This window comes from Platichthys flesus, chromosome 22 (assembly GCF_949316205.1).
Source record: "Platichthys flesus chromosome 22, fPlaFle2.1, whole genome shotgun sequence".
Lineage (NCBI taxonomy): Eukaryota > Metazoa > Chordata > Actinopteri > Pleuronectiformes > Pleuronectidae > Platichthys > Platichthys flesus.
In genome coordinates this window covers 3137082-3164178 of record NC_084966.1, presented here as the reverse complement: position 1 = coordinate 3164178, position 27097 = coordinate 3137082, and the positions used below count along the sequence as shown (strand labels likewise).

The window sequence follows — 27097 nt, the reverse complement described above, 5'->3', positions numbered from 1 at the left end:
GTGTTTTGTGGTAAAAGGCTTTGAACTGCATGTTAGGTCAAGAAATAAACAGAAGCAGTAGATTCTACTTTCCTGTCACTTCTCCCCTTTCACCTGTCGCCTGTTTGTTCTGTTCCCAAACCTCTGGTCATAGTATTTCATCATATATTTGTAGAAAACTCAATAAAGCTAATTGGGGTCATGACTTTACTTAACTTTCAATTTCACTTGGGTTGAAAACATTCATTACTTGCCCTGGATTCACTTTAAAGTTGAACAATCATTTCCGGCCAGGAGGCTAATGTGTGCAATAACAGTACCTGTCATTTTGATTGCAGTACTTAAACTTGCCTGAAAAGACCAACTCACTGCCCTGCTGTTACACTTTGGGTTATTAACCTATGATTTTAACTAAATTTCAGACTTTGCAGTCAACTCAGCCTCATCCACTCTTAATGGCTCAATCCAAATTAGGCAGCCCTGGTGGGAGGAGCTACAGGCCCACCTGTGTGGGCGTTAGGGTTACAGCTGCCCACCTTGTGCTCTTCCACTTGGTGCTTGATGTCCTCCAGGTCCGGGCCCAGAGGCTGAGCCCCCATCCTCTTGATGCGTCCCTCCGTCACGTCCAACCAGTCCATGAGCTGCTGCAGCTGCTGGTGCTGTAGGTCCATCAGGACCTCGTGGAGTCTGGGAAGGAGAGGAAGGTCATTGAGCTGTCAATCACATGTCTCAACCCTGGGGGTTAACCGTTGACATTAACAGAGCCTTGCTCAAGGACAGTTCAGGTGAAGGTTTGGTTAAACACCCTCAAACAGTGGTGGTTTAATGCTGCTTTCACTGGTGGGAATGGTCAAAGCATCTCTTCTCTTCTCCTGCTCACCACTCCATTACAACAGACCCTTGTTGTCCTGTGGTATTTGGTAGTCAAGGCCATGTCTTCATAGCCCTGTGCTTGAATCAACAAGATTATCATAGAAGATAGCTGAACAGTTAATTCAATTTGGCTCTGTGTCAGTTATCATCTGATCCACTGTAATTAGAAAGGCGGCTGTTCTCTGTATCCATGAATGTTTACTACTGTGCCGGGATCTTCATTAACTGTGGAAAAAGAGATGGAAGTTTATTCATAAGCCTCAAATAAGTCAAATTGTAAGTGGACACAATTTCAGTAAAGTGTGAAGCCCAATCACAGCCAAGCTCTGATTATCCATCATTATCTACTTTATACTTACAGCCCGGCATGTTGTGCAAAACCTAATATTTAGTAGCTCCCTGCCTCAAAGTTTAGATGGGAAGGCGTATGTTTTCATATTTCAGATGACATTTGAGACTTGGCAGTTCATCATTGTATTGATTACTTTATCAAGTGTGCATGTACCTGGTCTGTCTCTCCATGCTTGCCACTCTCAGGTGCTCCCACCGCGAGTTCAGGAGGTTCATCTGCTCCCTGACCTCCGAGTCCTCATCGTCTCTCAGATTCCCCTCCGACAGCAGGGCGGCGCCCGCCCGGAGGACCCGCCCCACGCTGCCCTGGTGGCTGGTCAGCTCCACCATGTACCCCTGGTGGGAGACAGACACACACATTTCACACATCACTACTCCCACTCAATGTAGTATAGTCCCACCCCTAGTCTATTTCCTCTGATCACTTAACTCTTCTAATGTTCTTCTCGGGTCTTGGATGTATAAACAGTCAGGGTTAATTTCATTTTGAGAGAATAAAAGTCATTACTAAGCCAGTCTTTGTGTAAAGCCAAATCCATCAGAGTTAATTTAACACTTACAGTTCTCTTTAGCAGTTTATTAGCTCTGCAAGTGGACAAACAACTTCAGACTCCACACATCAGCAGCGTGGACCTTTCTGACACGTCTGCTCGCCTTCCACCAATGAACAGCAATTTGTTTTTTGGGTTGATTTTCCAGCCTGGTCCCCGCTCTGCCTTGTATCTCATTTGTGTAGAACTGCTCTTCCGAAACTTAACAACAACAAATAATTGAGTTTTGCCTCAATGAGATTTTAAAGAGGTTATCCAGTAATTAAGAAGTGGGCTCTCATAACGTTGTTGGACCTCTGAGATAAATGGTATTAATTTCTACAAAACCTCTTGATGCTACATATTCATCTTTCACAGAATCGGCCTTGTGTAGTAAACAAGTCCATGCAATCAGTTTGTGATATGTTTGTTTTTACCCCCATCACTGTGTAGTTATTAGTGTAGATACTTTTCAATTTGAAAAGCTCATTCTGATCCACAGGAGAGTTTAGTCACAGGCCAACTCGTACATCGTGTGCAGAGTAAACTGAAGTTTGTGTTTTAAAGTGGAGTGGACCTTCAGTATGTAAAGCGAGGATGTAAATTACCAACCACTGGCAAACATTCACTTCAAATGAAACAGTTTAAGTTTGAGTCATATAAAAGGAATTTGAATAAAACTGCACAAATCAAAGAAAGACAGAAAGAAAGAAAACATTTTATGTCCAAAAAGCAAAACGAGGTCATTACCAAGTATTTAATGAGCTGAGGATTGTTAGAACATAGTAACAGTAAAAAGAAAGTTTTACTATTTTAGGTGGATAAAAGTAAGTGGGATAAAAATGTAAGAAAGGAAAACCAGCATCTTCAGCATGATAATATTCATTGTTATAGCTCTATCAGCTCAGATAAGTCATTATTGAAGAATGTGTTACATTGACAGTCCTGAATGTTTGTGTAACTATTTGCATTGAACATGTTCACTGCTCCAGCTCTCACCTCATGTGTGTGAAACTGATCCTTCACTTCCTCCACATGGCTGGAGATGGAAGGCTGGGCCTGAAGTCCGTCTTCAGCCGACAGCAGCCACGTCAGCACCTTCAAGTACAGGGTGGAATTAATATAACATTAAGGAATAAGATACACATTCGTTTTGGGATATAAACATTGCTTATTGCTGACAGTAAGAAGAATCCAGATACCTCCAGACTGATCATTTAACAGAAGTTAACGAGGGCGTCTACCTTATTTAATCTTCTGACTTTTGAATCTAATCGGACCGTACCTCCTCCAGTGCAGCTTGGTAGCTCTCCAGGCTGGTGGAGCCCGGAGGGAGTGGACTGAGGCCCCGCTGCAGCTCCTCCTGGCTGGGCGTCAGGAACTAGTGAGAGGAAGGGATGCATGGGATATAAAGGGGCAGAGATGGAACGGAATAATGGAGGGTAGCGTGAGGAGAAACAGAGTCAGGGTTAGAAAAGGTGTTGAGACGTTAAGGGAAGGAAATGAGGAGATGAAACGAGGGGGGAAGAGGACAGGGCGGCAGAGAGATCAGCAGAAAACCGTCATCATGAAAGATAGGTGGAAGATGGAGAAGATAGAGGGAGATGAGAAGAGGTCTGTTAGTGTTCGCCATTACCGGTACTGACAAGCAGCTCTGGCCTTTGTCCAACCTTAACAACTTGGCCCCATTCTCTCTGGGTCTCTCCCTCGATCTCTCTTTCTCTCCATATCTCTCTTTGTGTGCCTGCTACTAATCTGGACACTAATAACTTCTCTCTTTTTATCTCGCCTCTGTATTCCCCTTCCCTTTCTATTCTTCACTCTGGTAATAAGGTCCTGAAAGGATACACAAGGCCCGTCCGCAGAGCAACTGTCCAGCCTCAGTCAGCCGCCCCTCTCTCTCTTCTGTAGTAAAAGTATGTCCAGTTTTTGTCTGATGCTACAGCTTGAAATGCTTTTAGATATAAAACAAATACTAACAGTTTAAAATACTGGATGATCTGTGTTCTCTATAGAAGAAAATATATTTCCACATCCAGAAAGGAACTTAAACAAAAAACTGTTAAACTCTGCTCCACACCCTGAGTTTCAAAGAACAGTGGGAGCGCTTGAACAAAGCTTATCCGACAAATGATCTTTTCTTATTTTGATGCCTTTTAGGTGCCAGCCAAGTTAAGTCGAGCACCCTGCTGGTACATTACATATTTGACACAGTGTTTGAATATATTAAAGTCAGAAAGTCAGAGCAAATTAAAGAGGCCACATTTAATCGCACAGTGCCAACTTTGAAAAACTGAACATTTTGAAATGTCAGGTCTTGGAATAGGGAGGAAGTATTAAAAATAAGTACAAGAGGGGGTTTTGTTCAGGGCGCAGTGTTCTCTGTGGGGGAAAGGAGCTCCCTTTACCACAGAGAGAGGATTTTCACTTGTCAGAACTTTTACGAACACAAAAGAACTCAAGAAAAACTGAAAAAACTCGATATGTGAAATCAGAAACAACTGAGAAGTGTATAGCTCCTCCTGATTGTACAAGTTTAATATTACAACCTATTTAAATATGCATGTGATGATGGACTAGTAGACGTTTGCAGGTTTGGTTTTATTCTTCTAGTCAGTGAAAACTTTCCATTTGGCTTCTCGTAATTAAAATCTAAATGATATGATGTCAACAGACGTCATCAGTTACGTGTCCACTGCTCGTGAAGGTCTTGGTTCCCTGAGAGTCTTCCAGAGAGAAGTTGCTACAGCGTGTTACTCCCTGTTTTTTACACGTTTGCCTCGGTGTGGAAGGAACAAAAGAGATGCAGGGTGTTGATTAATGAGCTGTGGAGGAGCTGGAAGGGGTATTTTTAAACACAAGAGTGAGTCACATCAGCTAACTCCCCTCCTTCTATTCTTTAATCTAAGATAAACTAATTGGCACCGGTTGTTGATTCACATTGAACAACGTGAGAAAGTATCAATCTTCTTATCTGACTCTCAACAAGACAGAATATGAGCAGGATAAGAATGTTACTGATTGATTACGTTGCTTAAAGGCAAAACAATCACCCACCACTTTAAGTGTAATTAGTATCACGTCTGGGCTCATGAATTGTTAAAACAATAACAATAAAAAAGTACATTTCAAACCATGAATTATATTAAGACACTAAGAGGCTGGAGGGCACAAATATCCAAAAATGTCCAGCTTAGCAAGTCCCACAGTTTCATATCCAATCAAATATCTGACACCAATTCCACTTTTCAACTTGTTTTCAATAATGAAACACATTCAAATAAGGATTTTGTCTAAATGAACCCATCCTGTTGGAAGTTTACCTTCTGATGGAAGTTTGCAGGATCACTCATAGACTTGTGATGGACATTTTTAGTCAGTGACAGACAAGAGCAGCCAAAACAACACGTGTGCAGCCAGAACATGCAAAGACAGGTGGACGTTTGCCATGGAGTGTTAGCAAGACACGGACCTGATCAGTTAAACGCCTCCTCTTTTGCTCGGGCGACTTGACATAGGCAGCCTGGGTGTAGGCATAGCTTTTATAGCGAGGCTGAGGGGAGGGACTCCGCACTCGCCCATGAGCCACACTCACTGTGATCTGAGAGAGAGGGACAGAGAGATAGAGACGGACAGAGTGTGAAGCAGGAGGGGTGGGACACAGGCCAGAAGAAGAGACGAGGAAAGAAAAAAAGAAAAAGAAGCAAAAGAATGCAAAACACAGCGCGAAAAAAACAAATCAACAGCCAAATTATACAGAGGCAGGAAAATGCAAAGGGCCAGAAAAGAGAGCGGAGTGCACACAAAGCAAGTGAGTGAGAGGCGAGAGAGAGAATCAGAAAAGAGGAGGAAAAAGAAACATAAATAATCACACATGAGCTCTGTTTCCATCCAAATGTCAAGCTCATTTTAGGTGAACTTTGAAAACAGCAGGGGGAAAAAAGAATTGAATACAGATTAGGTGCATTTCAGTCACCTGAGGGTCAGAATAGACATTTCATGAGAAAAATAGAATGTCAAAATTGAATATTGTGCAAGTAGTTAGAAAATGCACTGAGCCTGTTACATAGGGTGAGAGCGACTTCACAAAAGCCCTGGTCCAAGGAGTCATTATATCTGGACTGAATCATTTACTGAATTAATATATTTATCAAATACTTATGAGTACCCTGTGGTATTCTGTGTCGTTTCTTTTTAGGATTCAAAATATGACTCAAATAAATAACTTAAAAAGAAAGAGGGCATTAAGTGTAACTCAGTATTTTTCATTATAGCCAGTATATTTCTGGTTAATGCACTGGAGTAGAAGTATAAGTTTAGTTAAGATAGTACTAACGAAATGAAGTATCTCAAGTTGTACTTCGGTGCAGCACCTGAGTAAATGTACTCGGTTATGTATAAGATTAAGATTGAGATTAAGATTAAGATTATGTTTGTTGTCTGCTGGGAAAGAGACCTGAGAAAAACTGAAAAAGAAATGATGGCTGTTGAACTTTGGATGGAAACCCAGCTGTAGATAATGCAGACATGAGAGGGAGACAGGGACAGGGAGAGCAGGAGTGTGTGTGTGTGTGTGTGAGAAACAGACAGTCATAGCACAGAGTCAAAGCGGATGCTGTTGTGGATCCAGCTCGTACACCCCCCCCCCCCCCCATCAGCATCCCTGACACACTGCCCTTCTCTCTTACTATGGAACAATGACGTCATCATCCTGGTTCCCACCACATTCATCCCAAACCAGCAGCAGATCTGTGGAACTGCCGTCCTCAGCACTTTATCAGCAGCTGACCTTTAACGGCCAGCAAACAACTTAGTGGTTTCTTTTTTTAGTTGACTTAGTTTCATTAGACCTCAGAACATTAATCATAACCACGATGCAGAACTTTTTCAGACATTTTTAAAACTCTGTTTTTAAATCGTTTTTTTAACAGAGAGAAGTTTTGGTTTGGAGATGTTTGGAGACTCTTCTCAAAATCTGTTGTTTTCTTCAATATGGCTCATGAATCTAGTTTGCTTTGCCTTTGGCCTGGGGTCGGTTGGGAGTGAAAAGCTGCAGCTGTTTTTTCCGCTGTGAGAAAATACAAGGGGAAAATATTCCACTCAAGTGTAGATGTGCTGCACACTTGATCACTCTCACACCGCAATGTCCAATAAATAATTTATATCCCAGTTATAATCTGCATTCACTTCACATGTCTCCCATGCATGATGAAAAATTCAAAGGATCCCTAAGTGAATCCTTCCACTAATGAGTCATTTAGTGTGTGGCTAACACACAAGAGTAGATCAAGCCTTTTGGAAGAGGTTAACTGTTGGTTGTACAGCAATGGAACTTTTACTTTCCATTTTATTTGTGGAAAATTTCGAGTATAACCAGTATAAAATACATCTATTGTATATATATATTCATATCAAAGTTTTATTAGGAGAGGCAGGGCGGCAGCTGGTCGAGCAGGCACATCAGATAAGAGCCTAACCCTTTAGCTCCAGGATTTTTAAAAGGCACTGAAAATTCATGGGGGGTGTTAGCAAACAAAATCAATAGCAGCTTTACGTGTCTGTTCCGAGAAACGAAAAAAAAAAAAAGTGTGTATAATCCTGTTAAATGTGACGTATAGTGAGCTAACTCCTCCATTTGAAAACTATATAGTGAAGTAATGCTTTCATGATCCTGTGTAATGGCGTGTTGCAAAATCAATACATGTTTCACAAAGTAAAACCTAAGACCCTAACAGTATTTTTAGTAATAACAAAAAACAGCTTTTCTTTTTAAATTTGTGACTGGGAAATAAAAGTTGTTTATTCCTATTTATATCTGAAATAGGCTAATTTCAGATATAAATAGATTTTAATTTTGAGTTAATGTAAAATGTCTTCTAGTTGGAGTTAAGCCTCAGTGCCACAAGCCCCGCCCACCTAACCTTTTGACCCACGCAGCCGTCAAATTGTCTGATTTTCAAACAGCTGAGCTCTCGCCTGTTTGACACGCTTCCTTCTTTCTGCAGCAACAAGCTGAACTCCAGTTAATCTGCCCGTCACAGACGCCTTCTATCTCCCGTCAGCCGTCACTGTTTGAGTCTCTGTCTTCTGTTTTACCCCTCGCTCTACTCCCCTCTCTCTCTTTCAAGGTCGATTGGATACAGAGCCGACAGCCAGAGGCGACTGGATCAAATGGTTTCTGGCAAACAAACTCACGTGTGCATTACTTCCACCTGCTCCGAACATCGGGTGAGTCAGGACATCTCAGAATGTCCCAGATTAACTTTGACTGGTCTTGAACGATAGTCTCAAAGTTTGCATTTAGTAATGTGTAAGTCTCTCCTCTCCTCCGTGCTGTGGGTCGGGGGTGCAGTGTTGATGTGAGGAGGTGGTGACGGTGTCGCTGCTGATGACAGATGAGGCGGGAGGGAGATAATAGCTGTTGTCAGGAACTCGGTTTTTCTGACTTCTCCCTCGCACGTCTCATTTGTCTGCTCCATGTCACTCTTCACTTCTGTTCTGTACTTCTTTATCTTCACACTCCCCTGCTTCCTTCCCTCCTTCCCTCTTTAATCTTTTCAATTAAATTTACATCTTTCCGTTGCACTTCTCCGTCCGATTCCCAGCAGTGAAATTCCTGCAGTCTCTCTCCATTTTCAGACAGAGAGCTGATGAAGGAGGGAGGCTGAAGTGGCCATTAAACAGAGTGAGATAATAATATTACCAGCCATTACTCCAGGAAGTGCACTCCATCCTGCTTTGGCGAGACAGCATTACACTGACCTCTGTTTAACTCAGCTCCAAAGGTCAGAGCTGGCGGATTGAATCTGTGACTTTAGATTTGGTCCATTTTAACAGCACATTAATTCCGAGCTTCTGTCTCAATTCAGCTGTCAATTTTCATTCGGACGCTCACTAATTCCGGCTAGTGACGCAAAGAAGGAGATATGTGGGCGGCTCGTTTTCACTGGAAGCAGCCGAGGGCCTGGCAGGACTCTGGGGATCCCTCGGAACAGGCAGGAGGAACCGAGCGAGGAAAAGAACATCTGCTCCGAGGGCTGCCTCTGAGCCGAGACTCTAAGATGAGTGTGTGGCTACAAAATGGATAGATAAGTGGATGAACGGACAGATGGATGGCCATTAGATGGATGCTGAATGGAAGTTTCATTTCAAAATAAGGTTTGAGAACATAAACCGCTCTGCTCAGTGCGCACAAGATCTTAAAAGGGTAATTGCTTCAGTGCTACTCTTGTGGGGCGTTCGCTTGCCGTGCCAGAAGACGCTCGCCTCTTGCCAATCTTAGGTTTGATAATACAGACGGAGCCGACTTAGTAATGCACCAATTAAAAACACATATTTCTACATCATTATATCCACTTGCTGGTGCAGAATACCTTTTCAAAGCTAATACTTTATTTAAAGAGCTCTTTATGAGCCTTGATATTTCTATTATAATTACTAGACAGTGGCTATAAGTTTGAAAAATAAACATAGACTAACTTTTCAACCTTGTCCAAGTGCACTGACCCAAAGTTTTATTCTGTATTTCTTATATTTGAGGAATAAACAAGTAGATGTTCATTACTTCAGTTATTGCTTGTGAATGGAGGGAGTATTACAGACCACTTTACTGTTTCCAGGCTCGAAAGTGCTTTTAGTTCCTCAAAGCTGGGTTAACATGCCTCGCTACCATCAAGGAAATAAAATCACAACGACTAAAAACGAGCTCTGAGCTTCTGCTGGCTTCTTCACTGCAAACCAGGGGGAGGAGCTGTCAAACAGCCAAGAACGTCTGACCTTAAACGGAACCTTTTTGTCAAATGCAATTTAAGGAGCAGTAAAGCTGTAGGGATATTGTCTTTAGTCAAATCATTTATCGTTTGCCTTCCTGTGCCAGATTGTCTGCGTAATTCCGTCCATCAACATGTGATATTTCTCCTCTAAGTCCTAACTGGTAATTGAAATGGTCGTGATAATCTATTCACAGCTGGTTTCTCCAGGAAACCTCTTCTCAGTTTGCGGTCCCAATATGAAGTAAGTGTGCTGTCAAACTATATCCCAAGTATCATTTGCTCTTCATCTTTTTAAAAACTTGTCTTCCTTTTATTTAACAGCACTACAATGAATGAAGTAGTTCTAAAACTGCCATTGATATCTTTTGACTGCTTGAAGAAATGTGAGATCTAAGTGTCTTCACAGCTCAACTGTTCCCCGACCTTTCCTTTTCCCTCAAAGATTTAAAAATCTCTGCCGAACTCCTCAGATTCATTATATTCTTTGTGCTGCTGCTGCACAGTCCTGGTATAAGACAACTCCAAGGACATTTTGAAGTAGGGATCATCTCTTCATCTTCTCAAAAACACTTCAGCAGAGAGTGTGTCCTGTTCACTTGATATCTTGATAAAGGTGCAGGTTGGCAGGAGATCAGGGGATTGAAGTAAATAAGTAATACTACTAAGTGTACTTGAATATTGTTATTTGAGTGTGGGTCCATTCTCAAGAGCAATATATATATATTTCAGGTAAAACTGCGTGGGAATGTTTTTTTTGCTTTACCATCAGAGAACACAGGAAATATTTCTGTGGGTATAACTCGATAAAATTTGTACAAATGCTGAAAACAATATTCATAATTCAGACATTAGGGTCTTTTTCCTACATAATAAATCAATGTTGCATATTTCTGTCAGACATTTCAGCATAACTACAAATATAGCTCCCGTCACTGCACAAGGTTTGGCTTGTAAGCAGAGAACAGTGGAACCGCTGCATCTCAGTGGGGAGTTGAAAAGTCATGAAATGAAAACTGGAAGGAAGTTCTCAGTTCTCACAGACTGTGATATAGATCTTAAAAGCCATAATGAATAGTGATAAGAAGCTACACCTGTGTGTCTAACCTGCTGAGAGAAGCGCTGCTGGGTCTGGATCTGGTAGTGCTCCTCTGCCGTCGTCCGGCTGATGCTGGCCGCCGGCCCGGCTCTCGGCAGAGTCTCCACCTCCTTGATGGCCTCCATGGAAACACTTTGGGGAAACACCTGGAAGAGCGACGTCACGTACATGATGACGCTCTTCTTGTCCGGTCGGGGCACCGCCACATCTGAGGAGCACAGAGTCATTGTTTACATCGTCCAGGAACTTCATCAACTGTGCATCTTGGCCCATAACTAACGGCAGTGAGTCAACGATACCCACTCACTTCTCAGGCATTACTTTGCAAACAGATGATGCTGAGACACAGCAGGAAGGAAGGTAATGCTCGGGTTAAACCATGGAGGTACTTCTAGACAGCAAGTGGTTCTCCATGGGATTTGGCTGCAGATGTGCCACTGAAGACTGGCAATTGCATCAGTTCATGATGGGTGAACTTTAATGTGACCATGGCACCCACAGAAACTACAGGGCAGAAGGTTTTGTAGGCCACTGATGACTCATTCCACTGGTATCTGAGCTGCTGGTGATGATTCACCTCTGATTCAGCAGCAGAGGATCTGTGGGAAAGTCTGATTATCCAGTCTGGAGAATCGACCACTTTGAACCTGCTGCATTAATCGCGTCATGTTGCTCAGCACTTCCTCTATTTGAGCTACAATCATCATTATTCTGGGTGGATAGCGGTTATCATTGGCCTGTGGTGTGAAGGCTGGTGGGATCCGAGGTAACTGGGAGTTTGATACCGTCGGAAAGCACCAGTCTTAAATAGATGGGACCTGATTTTTGCAAAACAACATATGAGAAGATTTTAAAATCAGTTTAAAATTGCATTTTGAGCTCAGAAACTTGGGCAAGTTTAAACATTTGACATGTGTGTATCCATGTGGGGATAAGAGTATTGCTACTTCTCAGGTAACCCGCAGCCTGCAGGGTGATGGAGCAGACAGTCATTTGTCTCAGTGTCCACTCACGACTGGAGGCCTCTGTCTGGACTGCTTTTTTAATTTCCCATAGCATCGCTGTGTGTCAGTCAGACTGTCTTCCAGGAAGCTAAACCGAGTCCAAGCAAACTCGTCCAACAGGTAGATGAGATGAAGGGCGATTTCGAGACGGGTGGCCAAGAGCCTGGGGCCTGGGCAAAACTAGCACAGACGGATCGCAGCAGATGAATGAGCTTCGTAAGAGCCGGAGACGCAGAGAGAAAGAAGATAAGGAGTACATTTAGGTTTAAGCCCAGGGAGAAGCGTCTGGGCGAGCGAGGGAGGGGAGGAGAAAACCCTGTTAATAAACTGCTGGTTGTGGGTCTGTGTAGAGCGAGGTTAGCTCATGACTTTAAGAGTAACAAATGTCAGCAAAAAGAAACAAAATACACAACCTGTGCGTTGTACGTGCACCACGGACACGACTGTGTGTGTGTGTGAGCTGATGTGAGCCTGAGAGAAATAAACACACAGAGTAATAGTCATATATTTGGGCTGTGGAACAGTGACTTATGAGCATCAGAGAGAGATCTCAGAGTGTTATTGTTTGTCTGAGGAGGACAAACAGCTCCATAAACACAGGCACCATCTGCAGGAGGCTGTCGATGTGCACACGCCTCCCTAACTGCTTCTGATCACTCGGCTCTTCTGTCTAATCTCCATTTTTATCATTTCACCACAGCTCTGCTACGTGTGCACACTAACGACGGATGGCCGTGTGTGTAACGGAGCTTTCCTGTGTGTGTTCGAGTGGATTGTATGTGTGTGTTCAGGCATGTCAGTGTGTACAGCATCTAAATGAATGAGCACATATGTGTTTGTTGTGTTTTCTCACATGTTGCTTCAAGGTTATCTGCTTGCATCTGTTTGTCTGTGTGCACAGTGATTACATCTAAACATACACTGCGTAGCTTGGATTCAATATTTTCTCAAATTACTCTCTAAAAATAGTTTTATTTGGTATTTGCTGTTATTTATCTTAGAAAATCTTATTCTTGTACCAAACATACACCAGATTATTCTATTCATGACTTGTCCTTGATGCTGCATCCCCCCTCAGATCAGATGTGACTTCAGAGACAGACTGTTTGGTGGAGAGAAACTTGTCAAACCAATATTCCACACTTTGCTGTGTTTGTTCAGGAGCTCTATATGTGACTCCCGAGAAAAACAAATCAAGAAGTGAGTTGAAACTCTGCAGCAGCGTGAGGGCTTTGACTCCGGGCTGCAGAAGTGAACAAAGGCTTGAGAGCAAAGGGAAACAATGCCGAGACGAACAAGGAGATTGGAAAAGGAATTTGAGAGAGACGCAGACAAAGACGGGATAAACAAAAGGTGGAGACACAGAGAAAAACAGGTGAGAGAAGAAATGAAACCATCAAATCCTCGTTCTAATGCTTTAAGAAAGCAAACGTGTGAATGTTAAATTAATTAAACCATGTGTACCAACCAGGTTTGGGGTCGGCTCCACAAGGTATTTTTTTAATTTATAGAGGACACAGTCTGAATCAAATCCAAACTGATGAAGGGGTAAAATGTGAGTGCTGTTGTGGAGGAAATCATCTGGGCAGATGTGTTATTGTGCAATATGCTGCGGGATGATCTGAATTTAAATCACTCGCTCACATTTCCAATCCTCCTCACGCCTTGTTTATTCTGCTTTCTACTCGTCTCCACCAACTATTGTTGAACTGGAGTTTGTACCAGAACTCAGCTGCAGGGCTTTGACTCAGAACTCAAGGGCATGAACATGGCATGTCCGAATTTCCCGGAGTTTTTTCCTTTCACATAAGAAGGTAGCAGAAGATTGTACGGGTCAGATGCGTTCACAGCAACAGGAGAATGTCTGGAACATTCAGGCAAGGGGGGGTGGCGCCCGGATGGAGCAGCAGGAGGCCGGACGTAATCTTTCAAACCTGCTGCAGAAAGCACCTTTTGCTTATGTTTTATTAGCTTTTTCACATACACTGCTTTTGGATTGTCTCCGGGAAATGTCCGAACTTAGGTGCATGTGTGGAAGCATCTGTGTTCTCCACCTCTAGTCATGTTCAGTTCGAGTTTAGCCCTGTGTGTGTGGAATCGAACAAAGCTGCCTCATTTGTTCAGAAGAACGAGAGAATCTGTCGAGTTGCACTGACAACATAGAGGGCTCTGGCAAAAAATACAAGGTCATCTGGTGCTTCTGTTTATCTCCTGATTGGCATGAGAGAGATAAAAGGGTTACTGCCATAATTACTTCCAGAGCAGTAGCATCCTGTATTATAACCTCTGTCTGTGTTTTGGTGCCTGATAAGCCTTTAACCCATTAATCTGTTACTCCACGGACCTGGATCATATTTCTGTCTCAGTCTAAACCTGGAAGACCCTGAGCCAGTAGAACGCCCTGTCTGAGGACAAAATGTTTGCTGAGTCAGTCTCATCTTTTAAATTTAATCTGAAATCCTGATTTTGTTCATTTTACCTCAACATCCTCCTCGGAAAAATAAATGAATCCTTTTCATTTTCATTTTTGAATGGAAATTTGCAAACGATAACTGAGGGTGAGGGTAGACAAATGTTCACTTCCTGTATTAAGTCTAAGAAAAGTTAGATAAACCATTATTAAGCAGCCCTGTCTCTTACTCCCACCCAACTTTATCTTTATCGACCTCTTTCTGACGAGTGCAGTAAATCTGGATCTGCTGGTTGTTCGCACAAAAACAACAACACCCCAATTTGTCACACAGAGACAATGTTGCAGTAAACTTTGACCCCGGTCATCTTTACTCACTTTATCCTCTAGCCTTGACAGTTTTGATTAAGAGCCTATAAACTGGTCTGAGGTCAGCGTCAGCCCTGGCAGTTAGAGATGCGTCTGTGAATCTACTTGTTAGGAGGCGTCTATTGTAACTACTCAGGCAAGTAAAGGGCGTTTTTGCAGATCTGTCACCTGTGCATCTGTAAGTTTTCCTTATGGCAGCCAATCACATCATGGGTCATGATTAGAAGGCGTGAAACACAATGGGAGCTTCATCTTTACTAGTGTTCTTCTCTGAAATTAGCAGTGTGCGGCTGTGTGTGTGTGTGTGTATGTGTGTGTCACTTACCCTCAGGGTCCAGCAGTCTGTCTATGCCCAGGTGTTGTTCCGCCTTACTGAAGGCGTGTTCCAGTCTGTCGATCGCTGACGTCTTCTTCTCCACCGAGCTCCAATCAAAAAGCTCAGGTCTAGAAGAGAAACAAAACGCTGATCATAAGAAAACCTGCATTTTAATTTAGCCAGATGAAGAGAAATACCAAGAATTAGCAGGATCATGTCCCTGGTTGGTCATCGTCTCAGAGCCTCAGTGGAAAAGCTTTATCACATGATGCATTCCCCTCAGTAAACTGGGCTGACATTTTAATAATAAAAATGTTTAATGCATTTGATTATATTGCTCATAGTTAAAGTTTCGCAAAAAAGTGAAACACAGTGTAATTGTCTCACTGCAGCTGATGCAGCTAAGTTTATTTCTGGAATTAGGTTACGGTCAGTCAGCAGCCGCTCATCTGCCGTAAGCTGAGCGCACTAAACCCAGTCCGCCATTCATTTCCTCAGTGAACAATGGAAGTGGACCCTTATGATGCAGAAGAGCAAGTTCACCTTGTATGTGATTTGATTTTAAATTTGCCAAATGTTCCTTTACTACAGGAGCAACAGGGCAAACGATGCGCAGGGCCGTGCCCTTGGTGTGTGTGATCTCTGCTGCCGCAAGGCGCCTGCGACCAGATGCTACCGAGCCATTATTTAATTCATAATTATATGAGGCCTGAGAGCCAAACTCTCCTGGTCATCCACCGAGCCAGATGGACGTTTTGTATCAACTCTGCGGAGCCAATCATCCATTTATTCATCTGGACGTTCATTTTGGACGTGTTGCAGGTCAGACGACACTAGCGACAATAGGACAAATCATTTCATAATAACTTAGGAACACACTACGCACAATTGTTGTTAAATGAGTGACAGAATAATAGTTTTTAAGATTTCCGACATGTGGTTACAAGACAATTGACACAGGAACAGAAGTAAAACAATCAGAGTTCAACTATTTACTGTTTAACTGAAGCTTCTGGCTGCTCTGACTCACTGACACTGGGCTATTTGCTGGTTTGTTTAACTGAGCGCACAGTGGTGGGTATGACAGCACCAGTCCATCACCACATATCTGGCATCACTGACACCTGACCTTAACCTCGTGGATGAGCTCAGGACATCCTCACTTTCATTCTGTAATGTAATGTAATGTAATATAATTCTCATTTCAGGACGTTCCCAAAGGCGTTCTCTGTAGACTGGGTGTCTGGAAATATTTACAAAGGTTCTCCCTGTGCTTGTTTAGTCTCAGCCACGTAAATACAGCCCTCTGCTACATCACACTACACGCAGAGGTTTGTCAATATATATGAGGGATAATTACAAAATCTTTCTCTGAACAAATGGGACACGGGACATTTTAATCATGGCAAAAACAACACTGACAAATACAATTGAGATTCCTCCATGCGTTACAAGCAGCAACACTAACAGTCCAACTCATTGACGTCCAGTCTACAGCTGATTAGGTTTAAATGAAGACTATGTCAGGCTTAATGGAGCTGCCACTGTCTGCCTCTGTGGCCCCGTCTCTCTTCGTCCTTTTTCTGTGAGCTCAGTTAAATGGGATCATTTTACACCTCCAAGTCTATCTTATACAATTTGTGAACAAGTTCATAATTTAGGTATCTTAATAATCCAATAGTTTCTCCCTCTGCACCTCATTGACTTCCCACTATCTGACCATTTCTTGTCTTTCTATTATTTTATTATCTTCCCTTGTCTCTCTGTATGAACACACACACACACACACACACACACACACACACACACACACAATGATGTACTATACCTGTGGCTGTGGATGAGGGCATTGAAGGCCAATCCATCATTCCAGCTGCTGGAGAAGTTAACCACGTTGACCTGAGGACAGAGATAATGGATATTAAAGGGCCAACCGGTGAATGCAGTGTGACAGCCACCATAGAAACACTCTGATCCCAACACTGGGGACAATTTTGATAAGTACTCACTGGATTGAAGACCTATTTTACCTCTAAAATTGATATAGAAGTACAGTGACAGAATGCTGGCGCTCAAAATGGATTTTAAATGCAATATATTAATCTGCATCCTGGTTTGAAGGTGTGCAATAGAGGAGAATATACTCTGATTTAGAAGAAAGAAAATGTTGGATTTTTCTTTCACCCTGAAAATGTATTTTTAGGAGAAATTCTAAAGTCTCTTAGTTTCACACTCAGTAATAATATGATGGCACTTATCCCAGATCTAGAGAAACACCTGAGCCGTCTCCATTATCTACTGGACCAAAGCCTATCTGTCCATTAGGCTTCATGAAATCTGGTAATAAAGAGTTTAGTGATATCCTGTCATACAGAGAGAAGAAAAGAAAAGGGAAATGTGTGTGTTCCAATAAATACCACAAAAAAAGAAAGGCAGACTAATGTCACTGCCAGTTATTCAGTGAATTATTTTAGTTTCCTGAAAATACAGGTGAGAGTGCAGAGGAGGAGAACCTGTGGACTGGGTGTAAAGCTCAGAACCTACCTGAGGATACTGACGCGTGTTCTGACGAACCCAACTCAGCAGAATCTTCTCACTGTTGGTCTGCTGTAGGCCCGCCATCACATCCTTCATCACATCCTTTACCTGCACACACAGAAAGACAAAGCTTCATCCACGTGTGTATAACAAAGGATTTGAACATGTACACTCTCCAGTGTGATCATCTGAATCTCACTAATGACCCATAGAGGGTGGTGCATTTATAAGAGGCTCTTTGGATAATGAATGAAGTTGTTGCTGGAGATAAATTGGCCTTTTTAAATGTCAGAGTTCAACTTATATATCTTAGCTTGATGCTAATATGATGCCTGGTGATGTAACTATATAACAATAAAGAGACATTTTATAAAAATAACAGCTGCTTTCTAGCAACGTTTTGACACGCCCTGTCACTGGGTACGATGAAGCTTCATACATCGGTAACTCCAAACTGTAGCCCACACACACACACACACACACTCAGTAGAAGTGCACACAACACAGTTAAAGAGCAAGTGTGTGGATGTTGTTGCAGCGTGCACAAGGTGGATTTTTGGCAGGTTGTGAGTGACAGTTTTAGAGCACTCGTTCGGGGCTCGGAGGGAGAGAGAGAGAGCTGTTACACTTCTCACTGGCCGGATGAGCATTATTCATGCAAACCTGACCCACCACTGTTCTATCAGCCACACATGCACACTCACACATGCATGTATACACACACAGACAGACACACACACATGCAAAAGGTGGTTTAGCGTTTCCTTCCTCTGAGGTCCAATTTTTTGTATAAACTCAGCTCTCCTCCTCTGCCTCACTGTCCTTGCTGTCTGGACTTTGACGCAGACACACACACACACACACACACACACACACACACACACACACAATTGTTGCAGCCACACAGTGTGACCCAGTGTTAGCAAACTTGCGAGCATTGGCTCAATAGACAAGTTGAAAAACAGATGAGTCAAAAAAAAGTCTGAAAAACACACTCACACACAACGTTTGATTAAACCTGTGAAGAGAGTTCAATGTAATATGTTGGTGAGGCAAATTCCCAGCAAGGGGACTCGTGAGGATCGCTTTCATATCCATGCGCACACAGACACACACAGACACACACAGACACACACAGACACACACACACACACACACAGACACACACAGACACACATACACACACACAGAGCTTTGTTAGCAATTCCTCAAAGAATGTGGCCTGCCAGGTAAAAAAAAGGGCTCATTTGGGAGTAGGTCACCGAATGCATTTCCACTTTAATTGGAGGGGCGCTTTGACAAAGACGGCTGTACACACACACTCTACACACTGATAGAGAGAAGAACACATGCACGCACACGCACACACACACACACACACACACACACAAACACACACACACACACACACACGCACACGCACACAGGAGCACTCACAGACTGGCATACGTGCCCACACACAGGCAGAATGATAACCTCCAGGGCGTAGCAGGCTTTAACATATTCATAAACTACATGCACAGACACACACTTATTTGCTTCCCACAACCAAAATCACCAACACAGGCATCTCATTACAGACCCGTGTTTTTCGATTAATCGTGTCATTAAGTCTATAACAAAACTAGTTTTATTGAGACATTAGCTTCAATTCAATTTATGTGGAATGAAATACAGAGATATATTGTAATGTACACAACACTGACTCTGCATGTTGTTGGTTTTAAACACTGACTCCATCACCAAACACGCTTTGAACCTTAAACACAGCTCAGGGAGAGAAGTAGCCAGTAGTGAAGGATGAATATTGCTCTGTGAACTGGAAGAAAGATGAAAAGCAGCGAAGGAAAAACGCCCAGGAGAGTTTGAGACTTAATGAAAAGAAAAACATTAAAGGAAACTTGTAGTGCTGTTTATGCACTCGCACTTGATGTGGCCAGTGGATGTGCTCCAAAGCTATGATGCTGCAAACCTGACCTGTGATTGGAAACTAATGCAAACCACTGACGCACCTTCTTTATCTGCCCAACAGTTTCTCTATCTGGATCTCTGTGATGTTAAAAATGGACGTCTGCAGTAATATGTGAGTATTTTCTTCATCAATAGACTGAGCAACATACACAAGCCTTTCTATGACCAAGCTCCTTCAGGTAGTGCATCATGGAATCAGGTGTTAATGGTGTTAATGCAGTTTAGTGAATCTTCTTAATCTTCGCTGTAGAACTCGGTGTTTCCCTTTAAATTGACTCATTTGAACGAAATGTAATTCAATTATACTGTTAAATAGATTTGGCTGGATGAGTCAATACTCATCAAGGTCAAGGTAAATGAAAGAAGGTGCCATCTATACAGGCACAGCGCGATGAAAGGTTGCAAATATTTGCTAAAACTGCAAATAAATGTTGAAATTCAAACTGGAGGCTTGAAGAAAAGAACATAATCCTGTGCACACACAAACACACACACACACCTGCCAGTGGAGAATGATGCTCCAGATGAGCCCGAGAATCAGTTTGTGATTCCCATCAACGATGTCTGTCGCTCCGATATTCACCAGTTCAACCTGTGGGGGGGGACCAGCAGACAGAAAACTCTCATTACACCATTCATTTAACAAAATCTATTCTAAAAGAATTGATCATTTTGAATCCAATTTTAAATTGCTACCGTTTATTTCAGCTAGACTCTCTCATGTGATTCTGTTAATGAATATATTACTTTATTTTCTCAGCCTCTTAACTGTGTTTTCACTCTTTGTATTGTTGTCTCTGCAAAACACATATTTTAAAATGCATTGTGTCTAGTAAATATTGCATATATATATATATGTATATATATACATTCATACATTAGAAGAGAAAGAACACCAGGGCAATTGTGTTGTGGAATAGGGAGAAAATATAAAAGCCAAATTGTGGTTTGGCAAAAAATACACAAGAGAGACAATAGCATAAAAGAGCAGATAAAAAGATGAATACATGTTTTTCTTCAATAGGAAAGTAAAACCAACCCAAAAGACACAAGTTTAAATTTATACAGAAATGTAGTTAAAGCTGAGGGGCAGTTTAGGTCAACTCCCTCCCTGTTGGCTGACTTTAACCACTGATTTATTCAATGTATATTAATGCAGACATATTTCATTGTACTTTCATGCAGACTCACATCAGGATGTTTGTGTGTGTGTGTGTGTGTGTGTCTGTGTGTGTGTGCATACTCACATTGTTCTTCTGCAAGATCTGCAGAGCCCGGTTGACATTGTTGAGTGAGTGAACACGTGTGAATCCTCTCTCCAGCCTCACCTTAACACACAAACACACACACACAGAGAGAGAGAGAGAGAGACAGAGGAGAATGTTGTTGCATTAACAGACCTTGCTCAGGGGCGGCCATTACCGCTACAAACAGCCACATTACAATCAAAGAAGTGTGTGTAAGTGTGTGTGTGTGTGTGTGTGTGTGTGTGTGTGTGTGTGTGTGTGTTTGAGATAGAAGAAGGGAGAGATGAGGGAAGAGAAGGAATGGAGGTAGGGGAAAGATAAACAGAAAGACAAAGTGAAAGACGGACAGATTGCAACAAGCAGAAGAGGTGAGAAAAGTTTGATTGACACCGTGGGATGTGCTCGTGTGTGTTTGGCTTAAGTTTGAAATCTTGGCGGCACTTGTCGTGTGACACGGCACGGCCGAGTGGCATTCTATCTATTTGGCGATGATGGTTTCCAAAAGGATTCAAAATAGATGGATCTTCTTCTTCACGCTATCCTCTTCTGATGACTGAGGGCAATATACTGCTGCAGAAATCTGGCACAAGTCTGGTATCTGGTATGTTTCTGTTCAGATATGTGTGTGTGTGTGTATGTGTGTATTTATACCAGCTGATGTCCTGACAGCCCCTCCAGCAGCTCCAGCAGGCGTCGTCCATCACACAGGTCTGAGAACAGATCCGCCACAGGAGGTTTCCCTGTCTGAAACACACACAAACATACCATTATCAGCAATTTACAGAATCTAGGAAAATGGATCGACTGCACTGCTAGTGATTGTAAATACTTCATCCATGGAAAAGTCAAATGGGTACAGTCTGCGTCTGTTCAATGGCCCAAACAGGGAGAGTAGATCAATGAGAAGATAACACTTCACACCCAAGAGGCTGTTCGTTATCACTGCGGACACGTCCAGGATTACAAGCAAGGACTTGCCTCATATTGGAAGAGGCTGCAGGTTAAATACTGGGACGTGTGAGCTCCTCCACAGCAGTGAGAGTAAAGGAGAATTCCAAAACAGCCAAAAGATCAGTCGTCAGATATGAGGACACGTCAGGTTTCAAGGAAAATGATTGAAATTCACAAAAAGACGGCATTTTGCAAAACTGCTGTTGGCTGCTGGGAGAGAGAGCAGAATGTAGAATAGCTCCTGAGCTGAACTCTATATATAGTGCTATTAATAATATGAGGAATCAAAAAGCAAAGGTATTCTAAATAAATAATATATTTATGTGTGTGGTTTACAAATCACAGTTCAGTTTAAGGAGCCACACTGCCTGTAACATGTTAATGACCAGCTGTGAACCTTATCTGACACATTGTGGACATTTGAACCATTTCATTGATTTAACTGTTTATTCAGTTATTCTGGAATCCTACTGAGGATGCAGGCTGCATCTTCCTCTTCTCGGGAATTCTCTGTCTGTGCAGATCTTTAATTTTCCCTCTAATTCCCTCTAAGCTTGATCATTATTTTCAATTTAACTGCTAATGACCTTCACGTGTACCCGGTTGATTAGAGGCGTCATAACGTACTGAAGATCGGCTGAACCAGACTAATTTCTAAACTGTCGATTAGAAAACTGCAAAAAAACAGTGAACTAAGTAATTATGAGAAAGTGTGGAAGGAATTGGTGAGGACAGGAGAGCAGCAAGGACACAGACAATAAGTAACAGCAAAGTAAAGACAGGCCGTCTGCACTTCTTCATATTTTGCCGGCGGCGTCGTGTAGAAATGACATTGTGAATCTTCCCCGCCCGGTTACTGTCCTGCTTACTGTGACAGAAATCTCCTCTCCTGCATCGATCATGCATTATTACAATGATGGCTGCCTCGTAGAGGTCCCGGCTCCTGCATCTCAAATGCATTAGTGCCGGCAGTGAGACGAAAGAACGGGAAAAAGTAGAAATGACCCGAAAAAGAAAAGAAAAGAGGTCAAAATAAACACAATACTTCTGTGTTATAAAGAAATTCACTTATCAATCTCCTGAAACAACCTCCTCCTAACGTTGTCCCTCGATTTGTCATTTTATGCTCCCTCGCTCTGGGTTTATATTTTACATTTACTGCCCCCCCCCCACACACACACATACCATTCTCGTTCTCTCAGGTTCTCATTCTCCTCCCTTTGTCTATCTCGCTCTCATCCCATCCCTCTCTTCCCTCGCCCCTTACAGAGTCATCCTCCACACCAGGATGTGTGTGTGTGTGTGTGTGTGTGTGTGTGTGTGTGTGTGTGTGAGGGAGTAGATGTGATGTTAGGAATAGGTTACGAACAGAGTGTGGGTGTAGATGAAAAATGAAGAAATGACAATTGAACACACATAAAAGAAAAGAAAAGAAAATCAAGCCACAAAAAGGCAAATGAATTGAATATTAATATACTGGAAAAGAGGCAACACACACTTATTCCTTCTTGTCCCTGCCCACTCAAACCCATTAGAAATCTCTCTCTTGTCCGTTTAAAAGCCTCCTTCATATTTCCAGTATGCTCTAAATTGATGTTCCTATGATTACAGCTCCCAGAAGAGCTCCTTGAACCTTCGAACCTGGTCTATACTTATCATTTAAGAATCATCACAAGTGTTCACACACTGACGCAAGGTGCCGAATGTGTGTTCTACTCAGAGACTCCATCCAGAGCAGCTGTGTTTTGTGTTTTTTTTTCAGTTTCACAGCAAATCTATTATTCTTGCTCTTGCACGTGAACGACGGAGCGCCTGCCGCACTTTCTGCTGCCCTCAAATCTAAAGAGCGAGCTGCAGGGCCGGTTGGATTTGACCTCTGACCTCTCGGTGGAGGGTTGGAATGGAAAAAAAAAAGAATATTCCTTAGAGCATGGCTTTTCAGTCTCATCTGTCTGAAACAAGATGCAGATTTGTGAGACGCAGCCTGAGGACGTCTACTTGAGGCTTCTGATTCTGGGCTATTTGACCTCACACAGGGTTTCTCCTCGTGTTGTCTCTCCGGCTGTGGTCCCCGAATCCTATTTGACACTTGAAGGGCTCTGGAGGCTCTGCTGTGGTAATACACGTTGAAGAATGAACTGCCTTAGCACAGGAAATGACTTACACTATTTGTGTTGAACATAAATAGAAGTAGGTAGTATAAACTTAATGAGTCAGTGTCTCAGAGTCTAATTTAACAAACAGGATAAGTACACAGGAGAGAGTTTGTTTGTACCTCTACGTCTTTGATGGCTCCTCCAAACTATTTGTGGAGGGGAAATAAAAATTTGTGCTTGTGCTGCTTTTGAGAAATGAAACAGTATTTTTAAATGCATGCCTCATCTCCCCATTACCTCCAAATGACTCGTTGTGTTTTTAATTGTTTGTGCACAATGGTGCGAGCAGAACCAACAACTCTGCTCCATTACTTCTGAAGTGCTCAGCTTTACACATCAGGCAAAATGTGATTATTTTATGAAATAATGAAGGAATGTGTTTGTGGTGCATGCACGACCTAGAAGCCCGATGCTAATATTATAACGTATTATTACCACAGAGGTGATGTCACTGCTTGACAGTGAGACGTGCGTTATTTGTTTCTGAAATACCAGAGCCTGGTGAAAACTCTAAATGAGATGTTGGATATTTGTGTCTAACCAGAAGCCTTCATTCTGAAAAAGGGTGAATAGTCTCAATGACCAGGTTTTCACACAATGAGTCACAGTCTACACTCTGCAGGCACCTCTGAGGCAAGAAAGGTGGACGGATACGTGGTCAATTATTGATTGGTGTTACATTATTTCGCTAATTTGATTTATCCTCACTATTAGAAAGCTTGTCACGATGTTCTTAAACTTCCTGTGACGGCACAGTTTGACTGAGGATGAGGCTGAAAGAAAGATGACGTCAGGTGCGGCTGGTTGTGTTCCAGGATGTTGTCACAAACGGTTTCAGTGCTTAATACAGAATACTTAAGTATTCTGTATTAAGTTCTCAAAGGGGATGCATATTGGGTAATTTTGATTTAAAGAGGATATCCCATCATACTGTTGGAGCCTGGGTGTTAGGTTTACAATTAGTTTACACATCACACCCCATGTGATCTCATTCGCCGACTGGTCCCAAATCATCACACCAACTCATTCTGATAATGTCTGTGTCCCCTTTAATTAACATGCTTTCTGTGTGTAAAACATCTACTTCCTGCTTCCTGGGGGAGAGGAGGAGAAAAGAAAAGCCTTGTGTGATGAACCACAACACAGATACAATAGTTTTTGGGGTAATGAGGGGCAGCGGGTTCCCGGCATCTGCCAACTAATACGGTGAGTGTGGAATCACAGGCTCGCTCAGTCCTGATGTCAAGATTCCCTTTCCTTTCATCCTTGTCCAACAATAACTGGGATTTGCACACACACACACACACACACACACACACACACACACACACACACACACACACACACACACACACACACACACACACACACACACACACACACACACACACACACACACACACACACACACACACACACACACACACACACACACCATTAACACACACATATGCCAGAGTAACACCAACACACATACACACATCCATGACAAATATGCACATTATATAAATGTCAAGCTACAACATAGGGTCAGAAATGATTATTATTATTATACATACACATAAGCAAGTTTCATCTTCAGAAAAACAGTAATGGCAGAGTACAATGACCTCCACCAGCATGTGACCAGAATGCCTAACACAGCTGACTCATTCCTGACGTGTGTGTGTGTTTGTGTGAGAGTGCGTATGTGTGTGTGTTTCTGTGTGTTTCTGTGTGTTTCTGTGTGTTTCTGTGTTTTCTAAACCAGACTTCTCTGGATGACTCATCCTGTTTTCTTCCAAACTAAGGAGGGGTTATCTTTAAATTAGAAAGACACTGTAGCCAGAGATTAGAGTTAAGACAGGAGTAGGCTGTAAATCTGAGAATAATAAATCTATAAGAAAGACATCTAGTCTAAGTGTAACTAAGCGTGTCTGCCCCGTGCTTCTGTCGTGGGGGGGGACACACACTTCACTTGACTATCAGTGCTCCTGCATATTACAGCGCAGGTTAAGTATAGCAGCTTCTAGTCGTGTCGTGACAATCATCACCCACATGATCTGCTGCGTGCATCACATCCAAATTCATGGTTCAATTAGAAACACATTAGTGTGTTTGACTTGGGAGGCGTCTGAAATGTTTTGGATTTGTTAACTTAACTTACTCGTACGGTATAAACATGACGGGTTTATTGGTTTATTTACCAGCAGCTTAGTAAACCCAGTGCAGTATGACAATTATTCACATCTGTTTTATCTGTGGATTCTTTTCTTGAGTGATCCTCTGTCAGTGTTAAAACATTCTGATGCGGTTCATTTCACGTACTATTTTTCATCTGCAGAACACGCAGCGTATTAACCGTTTGCTCTGCGTCCCCCCATGTCAGACAGAATCCCACCAACAGCTCTGGAAACACATCAGGAGCCGGCTGTTTCCACATGTCAGCTCGTATAATTGAATTTTCTAACCAGTCCTCCGGGGTGACTGGAACTGTAAATCACACAGGAAGAGAGAGAGGACGTGATGGGTGGTAACTCGCCCGCCTGATACGAGGACGGGAGACGGTTAAAGACACTTTACATCTCGGCGAGTGGGCGCACAGCTGACTGAAAAGGATCGCTCCGTACAAATGGCATTTCCTTACTTCCACCCAGCGACCACTTATCTTCATTCTCTGGATTTCAGAGTCAAAGTGACATAAATAATTGTAATGTCTTGCTTTTCCTGGCAGAAGCCGGTGGCAGATGAATAACTGCTTTGAGTCGCTGTAGGGTTTTTTCCCACATCAGACATCAGTTGTTTGACTGACAGGTGACAAGATGCTGTGAGTCTTTTATTTACATGCTCTTACAACAGTTAGTAATCAGTGGATTTATTTGGAGGAAATTCTACTCAAATAAATGTGTAATACTTTGAAACCTCGGCTCTCCTCCACATATATGTTTGCATGTACTAATACACGCGACTGTGCAGACTGATGTTTGTGCAGAGTTGGTTTTTAAAATTCATCTGCTGAAGGCGAAGTTCACCAAAACATGTCAGAGGGATTTATGACATCACAACTAGTCTGGAAGCCAATCACAGACCGATAGTGTGATGAGGAGACTTCAAACCTTCAGGTCACACAGACACACATATAAAAACACACAGACACAGACACACTAACACTAACACACACACACACACACACTTACACACACACACATTTCACAGAGCCAGCCAGAAGAAGAAGAAGGACGGAAGGGAATGCTCCTTAATTTATCAGCAAGCTAAACAAAGCTAAGCTGTAGCTTAGCTTTAATCTGCATGACTCTAAATTCTTCTAAAACAGGTGCTTGCAGGTTGTGTTCACTCATCGGTCTTTTGGCAACAGCTGTGTCCTCCTCTTGTGCCCTTGTTCAAAAGAATGGGATGAATGGAATTACCCCAAAACAAAAGTGTATCTCCACTTCAGGTGGTTTTATTCTCTTCATTTTCAATCTAGCTCAAACAAATAATGGGGTTCATGTTGGTGAACTTGTTTGTGTGTCATCAAAAAGAAGAAACCGTTTC

At 42.4% G+C, this 27097-nt stretch overlaps 1 protein-coding gene across 8 annotated transcripts in view; it reads right to left on the bottom strand.

Annotated features, from left to right (window-relative positions):
• dmd (dystrophin) overlaps window positions 1-27097 on the bottom strand; it is a 170507-nt gene that overhangs the window by 88182 nt on the left and 55228 nt on the right. For 7 of the 8 annotated variants that reach the window (XM_062380432.1, XM_062380428.1, XM_062380431.1 and 4 more), the window contains exons 3-14: window positions 21108-21200; window positions 20457-20537; window positions 19709-19801; window positions 17245-17346; window positions 16529-16599; window positions 14710-14828; window positions 10610-10809; window positions 5206-5334; window positions 3019-3114; window positions 2733-2831; window positions 1358-1539; window positions 516-666 (exon numbers count right to left, since the gene is read on the bottom strand). In XM_062380432.1, coding sequence (XP_062236416.1) covers window positions 516-666; window positions 1358-1539; window positions 2733-2831; window positions 3019-3114; window positions 5206-5334; window positions 10610-10809; window positions 14710-14828; window positions 16529-16599; window positions 17245-17346; window positions 19709-19801; window positions 20457-20537; window positions 21108-21200 — 1416 coding nt within the window. The remainder of the gene's footprint in view (window positions 1-515; window positions 667-1357; window positions 1540-2732; window positions 2832-3018; window positions 3115-5205; window positions 5335-10609; window positions 10810-14709; window positions 14829-16528; window positions 16600-17244; window positions 17347-19708; window positions 19802-20456; window positions 20538-21107; window positions 21201-27097) is intronic. The other variant, XM_062380434.1, reaches the window with a different exon arrangement.